The sequence below is a fragment of the Pristis pectinata genome, chromosome X (genome assembly GCF_009764475.1).
Source record: "Pristis pectinata isolate sPriPec2 chromosome X, sPriPec2.1.pri, whole genome shotgun sequence".
NCBI classification, from domain to species: Eukaryota; Metazoa; Chordata; class Chondrichthyes; order Rhinopristiformes; family Pristidae; genus Pristis; species Pristis pectinata.
Genome location: NC_067450.1, coordinates 13900874 through 13916153, shown reverse-complemented (window position 1 = coordinate 13916153; position 15280 = coordinate 13900874). Strand labels below are relative to the sequence as shown.

General features: G+C 53.5%; 1 protein-coding gene across 2 annotated transcripts in view; it reads left to right on the top strand.

The window, feature by feature from the left end:
* Positions 1–3114: 3114 nt before the first annotated feature.
* Positions 3115–15280, top strand: part of LOC127566985 (integrin alpha-5-like) — a 90895-nt gene continuing 78729 nt past the window's right edge. The window contains exon 1 of one of the 2 annotated variants that reach the window (XM_052009571.1): positions 3115–3627. In XM_052009571.1, coding sequence (XP_051865531.1) covers positions 3326–3627 — 302 coding nt within the window. In that variant the 5' untranslated portion in view covers positions 3115–3325. The remainder of the gene's footprint in view (positions 3628–15280) is intronic. The other variant, XM_052009570.1, reaches the window with a different exon arrangement.

The following is a 15280-nucleotide window of genomic DNA, read 5'->3' as shown; positions in this document are numbered from 1 at the left end:
TGCAGTCACATCCTTCCTGCAGTGTGGTGACCAGAACTGGACACAGTGCTCCAGTTACTGCCCCAATGCTCTCGCACTGAACCTTCAACTACTTGTCCAACTTCAACCCCTTACATTAGGTCCTGTACCTCCCCCTTCTCTTGTGGGAAATAGAATATTTAGTCCCCTTTGTTTGAAATGAACTCAGTGACTGAGCCCTCCACTACCTCCAGGGCTAGAATTCCAGAGCCTCAGCACCCTCAGGGTGAAGAAACTTCTCTCCATCCCAGTCCTAGCCGACCCTTTGCCATGAGACGACCCCCCCCACCCCGGTCCAAGACTCCACAGCGGGGAAACACCCTCCTCCCATCCAACCTGTTGACTCCTGTAAGGATTTTCTACCTTTCGATGAGATCCCCTCTCATTCTTCTCAACTCCGGAGAACACGGTCCCTGTCGATCCAATCACACCTCATACAACAAACGCACCGGCCCAGGATCTGGTCTGGTGAATCGTCACTGCCCTCCCTGTGTGGAGGGTCCGTCCTTTCTTATGTAAGGGGACCAGGATTATCCACAGTACTCCAGCTGTGGTCTCACCAAGCCATGTTCTCCCCCACTCACTCCACACCCCCCAAACCTCTCCACATCCCCCTCCCCACTCCCACCTAGTTTAGCACCATCAACAAACCCAGGAATAGGACCTTTGGTGCCCTCAGTCAGACCAGTGATCCACGTTGTGAACAGCTGGTGTCCACACACCGACCCCTGTGATACCCCACCAGTCACAGCCGGCTATTCCCACTCCTTCCTCTCTGTCTGATAACCAATTCCCAATCCACGTCAGCACGTTACCCCAACTCCTGAGCTCTCACCTTGTCGACCGGATCGAAACCTGAAGCTCCAAATATATCACCTCTACTGGGCCCCCCTGATCTACCTCATTCGTCACATCCTCAAGGAACTCCGATGGTCAAACATGATTTTCCTGGTAAATCCACACTGACTCTGCTCAGTCCTATTATCCTTTTCCAGCTGTTCCCTTATTCCACCTTTCATTCGAGATTCTGGCATTTTGGCTGCCACTAATGTTCAGCTAACAGCTCGGTCTTTCCCTCTTGTCTCTCTCCTTCCGTCCTTCAATGGTGGGGTCACATTGGCTGCCCTCCAGTCCACAGAATCTACAGAACCCTGCAGATGGGAACCAGAGCACCCACTCAACCTAAAGCCGCCTCTTTCAAAGCCCTGGGACAGAGGTCATCGGCTCCTTGGGAGGTGTCAGTCTCACCAACGCCTCCAGGACCATTTATTGATGAATATTTCAGCCCTTCAGTTTCACTGGACGCTTGATTCTCTCATCAATCCCTCCATTCTGGTGTGTTTTCTTCCATAAAGGACAGACACAGAGCAATAGACTAATCCCTCTACATTTCCGTATTCCCCATTATAAATTCTCTGGACTCATGGTAAACATTGCTTTTCACATTTCCTGACAGTACAGAAGGAATAGTTTGACCACTCAGTCCTTGGCAGTTCCCAGTGCAAACCCTTTCCCCACTTATTTCCCTGTAAACTACGATGCCAACATTCCCAACAAGTCAGAGTGTAACAGTGAGGGGTGTGTCGGTGTCACAGTGAGGGGTGCGGGCTGTGTCGGTGTCACAGTGAGGGGCGCGGGGTGTGTCGGTGTCACAGTGAGGGGCGCGGGGTGTGTCGGTGTTACAGTGAGGGGTATGGGTTTGAGTCAGTGTTACAGTGAGAGATGTGGGGTGTGTCAGTGTTACAGTGAGGGGTGTGGGGTGTGTCGGTGTTACAGTGAGGGGTGTGGGTGTGTCGGTGTTACAGTGAGAGAAGTGGGGTGTGTCGGTGTTACAGTGAGGGGTGCAGGGTGTGTCAGTGTTACAGTGAGAGATGTGGGGTGTGTCGGTGTTACAGTGAGGGGTGTGGGTTTGAGTCAGTGTTACAGTGGAGGTGTATCAGTGTTACAGTGAGGGGGTGAGGGGTGCGGGGTGTGTCGGTGTTACAGTGAGGGGTGCGGGGTGTGGGGTGTGCCGGTGTCACGGTGAGGGGGGTGGGGTGTATCAGTGTTACAGTGAGGGGGTGAGGGGTGTGGGGTGTGTCGGTGTTACAGTGAGGGGTGCGGGGTGTGGGGTGTGCCGGTGTCACGGTGAGGGGGGTGGGGTGTATCAGTGTTACAGTGAGGGGTTGAGGGGTGCGGGGTGTGTCGGTGTTACAGTGAGAGATGTGGGGTGTGTCGGTGTTACAGTGAGGGGTGCAGGGTGTGTCAGTGTTACAGTGAGAGATGTGGGGTGTGTCGGTGTTACAGTGAGGGGTGTGGGTTTGAGTCAGTGTTACAGTGAGGGGGTGAGGGGTGTGGGGTGTGTCGGTGTTACAGTGAGGGGTGCGGGGTGTGCTGGTGTCACGGTGAGGGGGGTGGGGTGTATCAGTGTTACAGTGAGGGGTTGAGGGGTGCGGGGTGTGTCGGTGTTACAGTGAGAGATGTGGGGTGTGTCGGTGTTACAGTGAGGGGTGCAGGGTGTGTCGGTGTTACAGTGAGAGATGTGGGGTGTGTCGGTGTTACAGTGAGGGGTGTGGGTTTGAGTCAGTGTTACAGTGGGGGTGTATCAGTGTTACAGTGAGGGGTGCAGGGTGTGTCGGTGTTACAGTGAGAGATGTGGGGTGTGTCGGTGTTACAGTGAGGGGTGTGGGTTTGAGTCAGTGTTACAGTGAGGGGGTGAGGGGTGTGGGGTGTGTCGGTGTTACAGTGAGGGGTGCGGGGTGTGCTGGTGTCACGGTGAGGGGGTTGGGGTGTATCAGTGTTACAGTGAGGGGGTGAGGGGTGCGGGGTGTGTCGGTGTTACAGTGAGGGGTGCGGGGTGTGCCGGTGTCACGGTGAGGGGGGTGGGGTGTATCAGTGTTACAGTGAGGGGGTGAGGGGTGCGGGGTGTGTCGGTGTTACAGTGAGGGGTGTGGGGTGTGCCGGTGTCACGGTGAGGGGGGTGGGGTGCGTCGGTATTACAGTGACGGTTGAGGGGTGCGTCAGTGTATGTCCGTCGAAGCGAAGGATGGTTATTATGTGCTGATGCCCCCACAGTGGAATCGCCTGCCTTCCGGAATTATTTTGTCTCGATGTGTTGGGTCCCTACAGCCTGCTGCTTGTGTGAGTGGGTCGCTTTGAGAGTGGAGGAGCAGAAGCCATAATTGCAGAGAAGCCGGCCCCGTGTCCGACTGTCACAGGGGACAGTCTCTCCGCTCCTTTCCTGACTTAGTCAGAGTTTGGGAGTGACTTGTCGGATGCCACCATTTCAGCGTGTTGCAATGTTTGCGTCAAACCCCTCCTCTCACAGATGACCTCATGTTGTGGGAACACCTCTCAGCTGAGTGTGGAGGGGCCGGGGTTTCGCTGCCTATCCCTGGGCTCGTCCATCAATCAGGAGCTGCAGTCGGAGCGCCGGGCACGGATTGCGGCAGCAGCCATGAGACGCACGCCTGCGGCGGCCCCGGGAGTGGGCACGGTGCCCCTGCTCTGCCTGCTGCTCCCCGCAGCCCTCGGCTTCAACCTGGACTCGCTCAGCCCCGCCGTGTTCCGCGGACCCCGCCGCAGCTACTTCGGCTTCTCGGTGGAGTTCTCCAGCGCCCGCCCTGAAACGTGAGTGGCTCTCGCCGACTTGCGGCAGTTTCAACAAACTCTTCACAACTTTTGTTTCTGGGACATTTTCGGGGGAAGGGCAACGTTTTGTAAACTTTGAAGGAGCTGGGGGTCGTCTGGCAGGGGCGCCTTCCAAAGGCGGGAGGGTGGGGACGGTGGAAGAGGGAGAAAGGAAGGGGAGGGGGGGGGGGGAAGAGAGAGGTGGGGGAGAGCGAGCTGTCCCATTTCCTGATGCTGGCTGGCGTTCAACAGGCGTTCGCCGTGTCCCGGGGCGGGAGTGGCCATTCCTGGTACTAGCCGCTCCAACGGTGTCTGTGGTGGGGTGTGAGGGGGGACTCGGGGCACCGTCTGTGGCTGCGGGGATCGAACCGGGAACACAAGGAGGCGCTCGGTCGAACCGAGCCACGGAGGCTCGGTGTGTGACGCCCGGGCGGCCGCTCACCTCCCCGTTCCTGTTGAACCATCTGTTCCAACTTTCTCTCTGGGACAGAAAACCATTCGACTCCTCCCTCCCCACTGTAGGAGAGCCCCAGCCACAACTCCCCCGCTGTACGAGAGCCCCAGCCACAACTGCCCCCCGCTGTACGAGAGCCCCAGCCACAACTGCCCCCCGCTGTACGAGAGCCCCAGCCACAACTGCCCCCCGCTGTACGAGAGCCCCAGCCACAACTGCCCCCCGCTGTACGAGAGCCCCAGCCACAACTGCCCCCCGCTGTACGAGAGCCCCAGCCACAACTGCCCCCCGCTGTACGAGAGCCCCAGCCACAACTGCCCCCCGCTGTACGAGAGCCCCAGCCACAACTGCCCCCCGCTGTACGAGAGCCCCAGCCACAACTGCCCCCCGCTGTACGAGAGCCCCAGCCACAACTGCCCCCCGCTGTACGAGAGCCCCAGCCACAACTGCCCCCCGCTGTACGAGAGCCCCAGCCACAACTGCCCCCCGCTGTACGAGAGCCCCAGCCACAACTGCCCCCCGCTGTACGAGAGCCCCAGCCACAACTGCCCCCCGCTGTACGAGAGCCCCAGCCACAACTGCCCCCCGCTGTACGAGAGCCCCAGCCACAACTGCCCCCCGCTGTACGAGAGCCCCAGCCACAACTGCCCCCCGCTGTACGAGAACCCCACCCACCCGTCCCCGCCCCCTGCCCTCCCACCACCCCTACTCCCCCACCCCCTCCGTCGCCACCCCCTCCGTCCCCTCCATCTCCGCTCCCACCCACCGCTGTTCCTACTAATGCGCACACACACCCCCTCCAGGGCCCCTCCCTGCCAGCATACTTACCGTTAGGAAGACCCCCTCCCCTGCTGGCACACTGTACTGTGAGGCGGAATCCCTCCCCCATCATACTGTACAATGAGGTGGACCCTTCCTCCGCCGTCACACTGTACCGTTAGGCAGACTCCTCCCCCACCAGCAGACTGTACTGTCAGGTGGAATCCCTCCCCTGTCACACTGTACTGTCAGGCAGAGACCCTACCCCGCTGTCACACTGTACCATCAGGCGGTGTCCCGCCTGGAAAGCTCCAACACAGAGCACCTCTCCAGTCTCGCATTTCCTGGGACAATTTCTTGCTCCCCCTTCCTGACCCGTGTGAACCAACAAGTAACAGGCTGTTGGTTCCCTGGGGCGCTGCCCAAACCGGGCTCTCCTCACTGGCATCAGTACACTGATGAGGCATCAGTCAAATCCCCTGGGATACTCTCAAATGTGCCAAATGCTAAATGATCCTCATTTTCCCAATTGCTTGTAATGGCTCTTGTACACGCCTGTTTCCACACTGAATTCCCACTGACTACAAATCCCAGCTGGAGATATTTTCATTAACCCCTGATTGGACAGTGGGGAATGGAGCAGGAAGGGGGTGTTGGAGCCAGCGGATTAATACCACAGCAAGTATGAATGGCCTGTGATAGGGCAGTGCCCACCTGGAGCTTGGCATAGTGGGCAGAGACTGGAGTTGGTACACCATTGAGCCAAACCTTGGCAGATACACGCAGCTTGTGAATGTGTTAAACTTGCGGAGACTGTATGAGAGGGGAGGGCGTTCGACAGAGTGCCAAGTTGTGACATGACTTCAGCAAAAGTAATGCAAACACTTGTGTTCGGCCCTGGCCAAGTGCTCCAGATGTTGTGTGATTTCCTCAGTGCTTACACTCGATCCCCAGGGCCTGTCAAACATGTGTGTGGCTTGTCTGACGTAACGCTGCAGGATTTCCACTTGCTCTCTGCCAGGGAGACCAGGAGGCGGTTTTCCTTCGAAAACTGCATGTTTGCTGTTGGACTGGTGCTTGTGAGTTACTCTCTCCCTCGTCTCTCTGACATCGCCTCTGGGAGAACAAGTGTTGAGTCAGGGGCCCGTGGTGGTTGCAGTTGGTCTGACCATTAGCTGTAAACCACTGCCCCTGACACACACGCACCTCCAAGCCCACTCGGCTCTGTGGGTCAGCCTCGGACACGCAGCGTTACCTGGGGATCTGCAGCAACAATGGGATCTTGACTGCCTTCAGTAGGTTGGAAGGCAGCTGAAAAATTGAACCCATGCCAAGCTGTATCTGGCCCTTCAAAGCCACACAGATAAAGAGCGGAGGCAGAGGATGTGATTGGCCCACGCGTGGACGAGCACTCGCTGAGCAGGATAGCGTTTCAGCTTCTAATGGGAGCTCTCAGTTACCAAATGTCGGCCCAAACCGTTGCTAGCTGCTGCTGCTGTCACAGGCTCACATCTGCCTGCTGCAACAACATAAAGCCGCCATTGCAAGGCAGGAGGGAGAGGGACGTGCAGAGCCAGCAGATTGTGGGAAAGGCAAGAGTCTGCTGGCAGAGTCACCTGGTGGGAGAAGCACGAACTGTCGGTCATCATCTTCACCGAGGCGCTGGTGTTCTCGAGCAGGGTTGTGACCGTCCCAACACGGACAGAAGACACTGAGCGAAGGAGAAATAGCATGGGTCACTGTATAACACCGGGGTATGGTCCCCGTGGGGACGGGTCCGTCGCTGTATTACACTGGGGTACAGTACCAGTGGGGACGGGTCTATCGCTGCATAACACCAGGGTACGGTACCGGTGGGATGGAACTGTCACAGTATAACACCAGGGTACTGTACTAGAAGGGATGGGTCTGTTGCTGTATAACACCGGGGTACAGTTGCAGTTGGGATGGGTCTGTCACTGTATAACGCCGTGGCACATTAAAAGTGTGGACGGTTCTGTCACTGTATAATACTGGTGTAAAGTACCAGTGGGAACGGGTCTGTTGCTGTATTACACTGGGGTACAGTACTGGTGGGGAAGTGTCTGTTGCTGTATTACACTGGGGTACAGTACTGGTGGGGACGGATCTGTCGTTGTATAACACTGGGGTACAGTTCCAGTGGGGATGGGTCTGTCGCTGTATAACACTTGTGATACGGTACCGATGGGGACGGGTCTGTCATTGTATAACGCCGGGGTACGGTACTGATTGGGACAGGTCTGTCCCTGTGTAGCACTGGGGTACAGTACTGGTGGGGACAGGTCTGTGGCTGTCTAACACTGGGGTATAGAACCGGTTGGGAAGTGTCTGTCACTGTATAACACCGTGGTATGGTACCAGTGGGAATGGGTCTGTCGCTGTATTAAACTGGGATATAGTAGTGGTGGGGACGGGTCTGTCACTGTATTACATTGGGGTACAGTACCAGTGTGGACGTGTCTATTGCCGTATAACACTGGGATACAGTACAGGTGAGGACGGGTCTGTCGCTGTATAACACCAGTATATGGTACTGGTGGGGATGTGTCTGTCAATGCATAACACCGGGGTAACAGTACTGGTGGGGACAGGTCTGTCGCTGCATAACACCGGGGTACAGTACTGGTGGAGACGGGTCTGTAGCTGCATAACACTGGGGTACAGTACCGGTGGGGAAGGGTCTATCGCTGCAAAACACCGGGGTACAGTACCAGTGGGGGACGGGTCTGTCGCTTTATTTCACAGGGTACGGTACCGGTGGGGACGGGTCTGTCGCTGTATAAAACTGGGATACAGTACCGGTGGGGATGGGACTGTTACTGTATAACACCGGTATATGGTACTGGTGGGGACGGGTCTGTCAATGTATAACACCGGGGTAACAGTACCGGTGGGGAAGGGTCTGTCGCTGTATAACACTGGGGTATAGAACAGGTTGGGACGTGTCTGTCACTGTATAACACTGGGGTACGGTACCAGTGGGAATGGGTCTGTCATTGTATTACACTGAGGTACAGTACTTGTGCGGACGGGTCTGTCACTGTGTAGCACTGGGGTACAGTACCGGTGGGGACGGTTCTGTGGCTCTCTAATACTGGGGAATAGAACCGGTTGGGACGTGTCTGTCACTGTATAACACTGTGGTACGGTACCAGTGGGAACCGATCTGTCGCTGTATTACACTGGGGTACAGTACTTGTGGGGACGGGTCTGTCGCTGTATAACACTGGGGTACAGTACCGGTGGGAACGGGTCTGTCGCTGTATAACACGGGTACAGTACCGGTGGGAACGGGTCTGTCGCTGTATAACACTGGGGTACAGTACCGGTGGGAACGGGTCTGTGGCTGTATAACACTGGGGTACAGTACCGGTGGGAACGGGTCTGTGGCTGTATAACACTGGGGTACAGTACCGGTGGGAACGGGTCTGTCGATGAACAACACCGGGGTACTGTTCTGGTGGGGACGTGTCTGTTGCCATATAACACCGGGGTACAGTTGCAGTTGGACCGTGTCTGTCACTGTATAACGCCATGGTACCTTAAAAGTGTGGACGGTTCTGTCACTGTATAATACTGGTGTAAAGTACCAGTGGGAATGGGTCTGTCGCTGTATTACACTGGGGTACAGTACTGGTGGGGAAGTGTCTGTTGCTGTATTACACTGGGGTACAGTACTGGTAGCGACGGGTCTGTCACTGTTTAACACTGGGGTACAGTTCTGGTGGGGATGGGTCTGTCGCCGTATAAAACCGAGATAAAGTACTGATGGGGACGGGTCTGTCCCTGTATAACACTGGGGTACGGTACCGGTGGGGACGGGTCTGTCGCTGTCTAACACCGGGGTACGGTACCGGTGGGGACGGGTCTGTCCCTGTATAACATCAGGGTATGGTACCGGTGGGGACGGGTCTGTCACTCTTATCCCCCTTTGCTTAATTACTGACTGAGATTTTGTGTTTCCCCTTGTCCTTTGGACATCTGCTGGAACAAATGAAGGCTCTAACTTCTCATGGGTTTTGCTCCATATCCAACCGAGTTCAGGCTGTTGCTGTGTGGTAACTGTGAACACTTCTTTATCTATTTTTGTCTGCTTGCGTTTGTTGTAACAAATCAAGCATTTGTCGAGATGAGTGTGATGTTACAAGCTGTGCTGAGGATTTTCAGCGGGTGTGGTTGTCACGGTGAATGTATGTCAAGTGTCTGACAACAATCTCACCTGTTGTTGCCTGTGCTTGTCTCCCAACACTCCTCCATGAGAATTTGCATTTCCCTTTATGTCTCTCCTGGGTCATTTCATCACATCTGATGCAAAGATGATATCACGCAGAATAACCATGAAGCATATTGATCGGCACCATGCTGGACAGTCTCTCCCTCCGCCACCGGTGCACAGTGACTGCAGTGTGTAATGGTTAGACAGGCAGGAGCACGGTAGGGAGCGAGGGAAGTCTGTGGATCAAGTTGCATTTACTTCAGTGCAGGAGGTCTGACAGGTAAGGCAGATGAACTCGGGGCACAGAAAGCTACGTGGGACTGGGATATTACAGCCATTACAGACACATGGCGAATGGAGGCACGGGACTGGCAGCTCAATGTCCCAGGGTACAGGGGCTGTGGGCGGGGATAGAGGTGGGGGAAAGAGAGGAGGGGGAGTTACATTTCTGATTAAGGGGAACGTCCCGGCAGTTGTCCGAGATGAAATTACTGAGGGATCGTCCAGTGGGTCTTCATGGGTGGAGCTGAGAAATAAGAAGGGGATGATCACCTTGCTGGGATTGTACTAGAGGCACCCAATTAGCCAATGGGAATTAGAGGGACAAACATGCAGGGAATTGTGGAAAATTGTCACAGAAAGGGAGTTTAACTTTCCTAACATACACTGGCACTGCCATCGTGCTGAGGGCTTCAATGGGGTGGAATTTGTGAAGTGTGTTTGGGAAAGTTCCTTCAGAACCTTACTAGAAAGCTCGACCTACTCTTGGGTAATAGGGTGGGTCAGGTGACTGAGGAGTCAGTGGGGGAGCACTTTGGCACCAGTGACCACAGTTCTATTAGTTTTAAACTAGTTATGGAAAGGGACAGATCTGGTCCACAGGTTCAAGTTCTAAATTGGGGCAAGGCAAACTTTGACTGTATTAGACAGGAAATTGTGCAAAGGGACCTCCAGCAAGTGGGAGGTTTTTAAACATCAGATATCGAGCGTTCAGGGTCTGTATGTTCCTGTCGGAGTGAAGGGCAAGGCTGGCAGGGGTAGGAAACCCTGGATGACGAGGGATATTGAGGCTCTGGTCAGGAAAAAGGAGGAGGTATGGGTCAGGTACAGGCAGCTGGGATCAAGTGAATCCCTGGAGGAGTACAGGGGATGCAGAAGTGTACTCAAGAAGGAAATCAGGAGGGCACAAAGGGGGCACGAGAGAGCTTTGGCAGAGAAGATCAAGGAGAATCCAAAAGAGATTTGACGTGTATTAAGGGAAAAGGAGTAACTGGAGAGAGAACAGGGCTCCTCAAAGACCAAAGTGGACATCCCTGTGCGGAGCCGCAGGAGATGGGCGAGGTCCTCAATGAGTATTTCTCCTCCGTTTTTACCGTGGAGAAAGACATGGAAGACTTCGGACCTTGAGATGGTTAATGGGGAGATGTTGGGGACAGTCTGCATTACAGCAGAGGTGGTGCTGGGTGTCTTAAAACGTATGAAGGTAGATAAATCTCCAGGGCCTGATCAGGTATATCCAAGAACACTGTGGGAAGCTGGAGAAGAAATTGTGGGAGCCCTGGCTGAGATATATGCATCATCGTTAGCGACAGGTGAGGTGCCAGAAGACTGGCGGGCGGTGAATGTTGTGCCTTTATTTAAGGGCAGCAGAGTAAAAGCTGGGAACTACAGACCAGTAAACCTGACATCCGTGGTAGGTAAGTTACTGGAGGGCATTCTGAGGGATAAGATATATGTACATCTGGCAAGACGGGTTGGTTAGGGGTAGTTAGCTTGGCTTTGTTTGTGGGAGATCATGTCTTATGGACTGGATTGAGTTTTTTTGACGATGTGACCAAGAAGGTCAATGCCAGGGCAAGGGCGGTAGACGTGGTCTATATGGGCTTCAGCAAGGCCTTTGATAAGGTTCCACATGGTCGGCTGCTCTGGAAGGTTGGATCGCATGGGATCCAGGGAGAGCTGGTTAATTGGATGCACAATTGGCTTGACGGTAGAAAGCAGAGGGTGATGGGGGAAGGTTGTTTCTCGGACCGGAGGCCGTGACGAGTGGTGTTCCCCAGGGCTCAGTGCTGGGCCCATTGTTGTTGGTCATCTATCTCAATGATTTGGATAAGAATGTACAAGGCATAGTGAGTAAGTTTGCTGATGACACTGAGGTATGTGGTACAGTGGACAATGAAGAAGGTTATCAAAAGTTACAGGGGGATCTTTATCAGCTGGGTAAGTGGGCCGAGAAATAGCATTTAATTCAGATAAGTACGGGGTGTTGCATTTTGGAAAGTCAAATCCGGGTAGGACTTTTTCAGTGAATGGTAAGGCCTTGGGGAGTGTTGTAGAACAGAGGGACCTAGGGGTACAAGTTCATGGTTCCCTGAAAGTGGTGTCACAGGTAGACAGGGTGGTGAAGAAGGCTTTTGGCATGTTTTTTGGTAAGTTTTTAAATTGGGAGGTTATGTTGCAGTTGTATGAGATGCTGGTGAGGCCACACTTGGAGTATTGTGTTCAGTTTTGGTCACTCTGCTATTGGAAAGATGTTATTAAACTGGAAAGAGTGCAGAGAAGATTTACAAGGATGATGCCAGGACTCAAGGAACTGAGGTACAGGGAGAGGTTGGACAAGCTAGGACTTTATCCCTTGGAGTGTAGCAGGCTGAGAGGTGATCTTATAGAGGTGTATAAAACCATGAGGGGCATTGATATATGTGAATGCACACGGTTTTTTTCCCAGGGTTGGAGAATCGAGAACTAGAGGGCACAGGGTTTAAGGTGAGATTTGAAGGGCAACGTTTTAACACAAAAGGCGGTCCCTATATGGAACGAACTGCCAGAGGAAGTGGGTGAGGCAGGTACAGTAACAACATTTAAAAGACACTTGGCCAGGTCCATGGATAGGAAGGGTTGAGAGGGATATGGGTCAAACGTGGGCAAATCGGACTGGCTCTGATGGGAATCTTGGTCAGCATGGACCAGTTGAGCCGAAGGGCCCATTTCCATCCTGTATGACTCTTAAGACTCTTATCTACTAAATGCACTGCAGTTACTCACCCAGGCTACTCTGACAGCACCATTCCTTCACTGTCACTGGGTGTCAACCCTCCCCAACAGCACCGCGGGAGCACCTTCACCAGAAGGACTGCAGCAGTTCGAGGAGTGGCTCATTTAGGGATGGGCAGTAACTGCTGGTCCTGACAGCTGTCCCCACATCCAGAAAATGAATAAAAACTTTAAAAATAATCTGAAAGCTCCATCAAATTACTTGTTATTAAAATCCACGTCATTGATCTGATTTTGATTTGAAGGCATGCTGCACAAGGTTGGCACCTTTACATTCCTCACACCCAACAAGAACAAGGTGGCGTCGTTCACTGCAGGCCCTGCCGCAGTGCTGATTTACAGCCTGTCTGAAGGTGCCAACACTCACCTGCAAAGCAGGCTCAGCATCTGGTGACAACGCCACTTAGTGGCTCATATCAACATTGCAAGCAAGGTGAGAGGGCACCAGCCAGCCAACATCTGGAAACAGCCTCTGCAAGGCAGAGGTGTCCTGTTCCCCTCCTTGGCAATTGACACTCGCGTTGCAACATAACCTCTGGTTATAATTTCAAAATGAGCAATGGAAATCCCAGTGAGTAACTTTGCTGTTTATCAAAACAGAGTAGATTAGTTTTGGACGGACTCCTGATCGAACTCTAATCCTGCATTGTTGCAGTGAGTTACTGCACTGTGGAGGACAACACCAGCTCAGACTTGGCAGAGATATATGAAAACTCTGCAGACCAGGCATCTGAGCTATTCACAGGCAAAACAGCATGGTTTAATCCTCAATTATATGTGACATCAGAACAGCCCAAAACAATAGGAGTACATGAACGACTTAAGACAGACAATCACTTTGTAATTGTAGAAGAAGCTTGCAAGAATTTTTCTGAGGCAAAATCCCACAAAAAGCTAGAGGAATGGCAACTGTTCTAATGAAGAACAACATTGAGAGAGAAAGGTCCATCGTTGTATAACACCGGGGTACAGTAACGGTGAGGACGGGTCTGTCGCTGTGTAACACCGGGGTACGGCACCGGTGGGGACGGGTCTGTCGCTGTGTAACACCGGGGTACGGCACCGGTGGGGACGGGTTTGTCGCTGTGTAACACTGGTTATGGTGATTTTAGGATACATCATGTTCTCTATCTCTTGGCATCACTTGGTTTGGAGGGTCTGTGGGACATTCGAGAGCTATGTGACTGACAGAAGAGTTTGCCTCTTCCTTATGCCTGTTCTGAACTGCAGTGTGTCTTGACATTCAGTTTTTTTGCCTTGTCCTTTGCCTCTTTGCCTGGTAACATGCTTGTGTTCTGTGTGAGTGTTGGACTCGTTGAGATTTCTGTTAGGAGAACCGGTGTGTGGACAGTGTTGGGCACTCCCACTTGGTGTGGGGAGAGTGCTCGGCAGTGTGTTCCGCCCTGGTTCCTGGTTGTGGTTTGACTCCAGTGCATGGCAGCTGACCTGGGAACTGTCTCCCTGCAAAGCTGGGTGCCCTCCTCTCACTGACACCCACAACAACCCTTTGACCCAGGGGATGACGTCGAAGCAATTGTTGGTGGGCTGAGAACCCTTTCAGCCAGATGAAGACAATTTCCCTGACTGCACTGGCACTTGTCAGGCGTGGAGGTGGGGGAAGGTGATGGGCTGAGGAGACAGAAAGAGGGGCCCAGATGTGGAGCGAGGGCTGGGCCTGTACCTGCCGCATCTCCCAGTGTCGCTGAATGCGTAGCGACACTCAAACAGAGGTTGAGGGTTAAATGTCCAAGAGATTTGAGCTTTGTTTTTTTTGTGGAGCCAAGGCAGGAAATTGTGCTGGAAGTTGGGGGCGGGGTGCCCAGGGGTTGGGGGGAGGGGAGCAGCTCATCCTGGACAGTTGAGGGACTCCAGCTTAAACCCACTATCAAATCTATTTGTGAACAGAAGCCAAAATGATGGGAATATAAACACAATAAATGCTGGAAAAGAGCTAATCTTTCATAGTGTCGTTGAAGGTAAATTGGAGGAGATTTAGCTGAATTGCAGCTCTAATCATTCCAAATGTTTGGAAGTCTCTTCCCTTGCACAGCCCACGTGCCTGCCATAAGGTTGTGAGGTGTCATTCTTCAGCGGCCTGCCTTGGCTTCTTCTGTACAGTATGACAGGGAGGTATGAACGGTCTAAATTACTCATCCTCCTCAGCTTTGATGTTATGTGGTCCGGGAGGGAAAATGTTTTTGAAGACCTCATAACAAATAGTCAAACCTGTCCGGGAAAACAGTGATCAAAGAATTAACGAGCCGTCGGGATGTTGGCAACAACTTGTTACCGACTGTTAAAATCCACCCTCTGGCATCCTGTGGTGAGAACATCCCAGAATAAAGCTGTGCAGCAGAAGTAAAAGGTCAGTTGAGGGATTGGACTTCACTTTGCTGTGCTGATGTTCTCGGAAACGGTGGGAATCTGGCATCGACATCTTGCATTTATCTAGCACCTTTAACATCAACTGTCTCAAGCGCTTATCAGGATCAAATGATACATTTGGCCCTGAGCCAGACAAGGATTTACGAAGGCACTTGATCAAATGTTTGCTCAGTGGACCACAGAGCTGAGGGGCTGCCAGAGCCAGGGGCACAGGCACCCAAGGTCCGCCCACCAATGGCAGAGCAATGGGACGATGCAGAGGCGGGGTATGGAGGTCCGTCAGAAGCAAGTGAAATCATTGAAACATACCCCACTGAGGACCTGCTTTACAGCAGCTCTTCCCTCTCTGTCTCGCTCGCTCTCTCGCTCGCTCTCTCTAGCCCTCCATTTTCTCTCTCTCCCTCCCTCCATCCCTCCCACTCTCTCTCTTTCCCCCTCTCTCTCTCTTTCCCCCTCTCTCTCTCTCTTTCCCCCTCTCTCTCTCTCTTTCCCCCCCTCTCTCTCTCTTTCCCCCCCTCTCTCTCTTTCCCCCCTCCCTCACTCTTTCCCCCCCTCTCTCTCTCTTTCCCCCCTCTCTCTCTCTTTCCCCCCTCTCTCTCTTTCCCCCTCTCTCTTCCCCCTCTCTCTCTTCCCCCCTCTCTGTCTTTCCCCCCTCTCTCTCTTTCCCCCCCCTCTCTCTCTTTCCCCCCCCCTCTCTCTTTCCCCCCCTCTCTCTCTTTCCCCCCTCTCTCTCTCTTTCCCCCCCTCTCTCTCTCTTCCCCCCC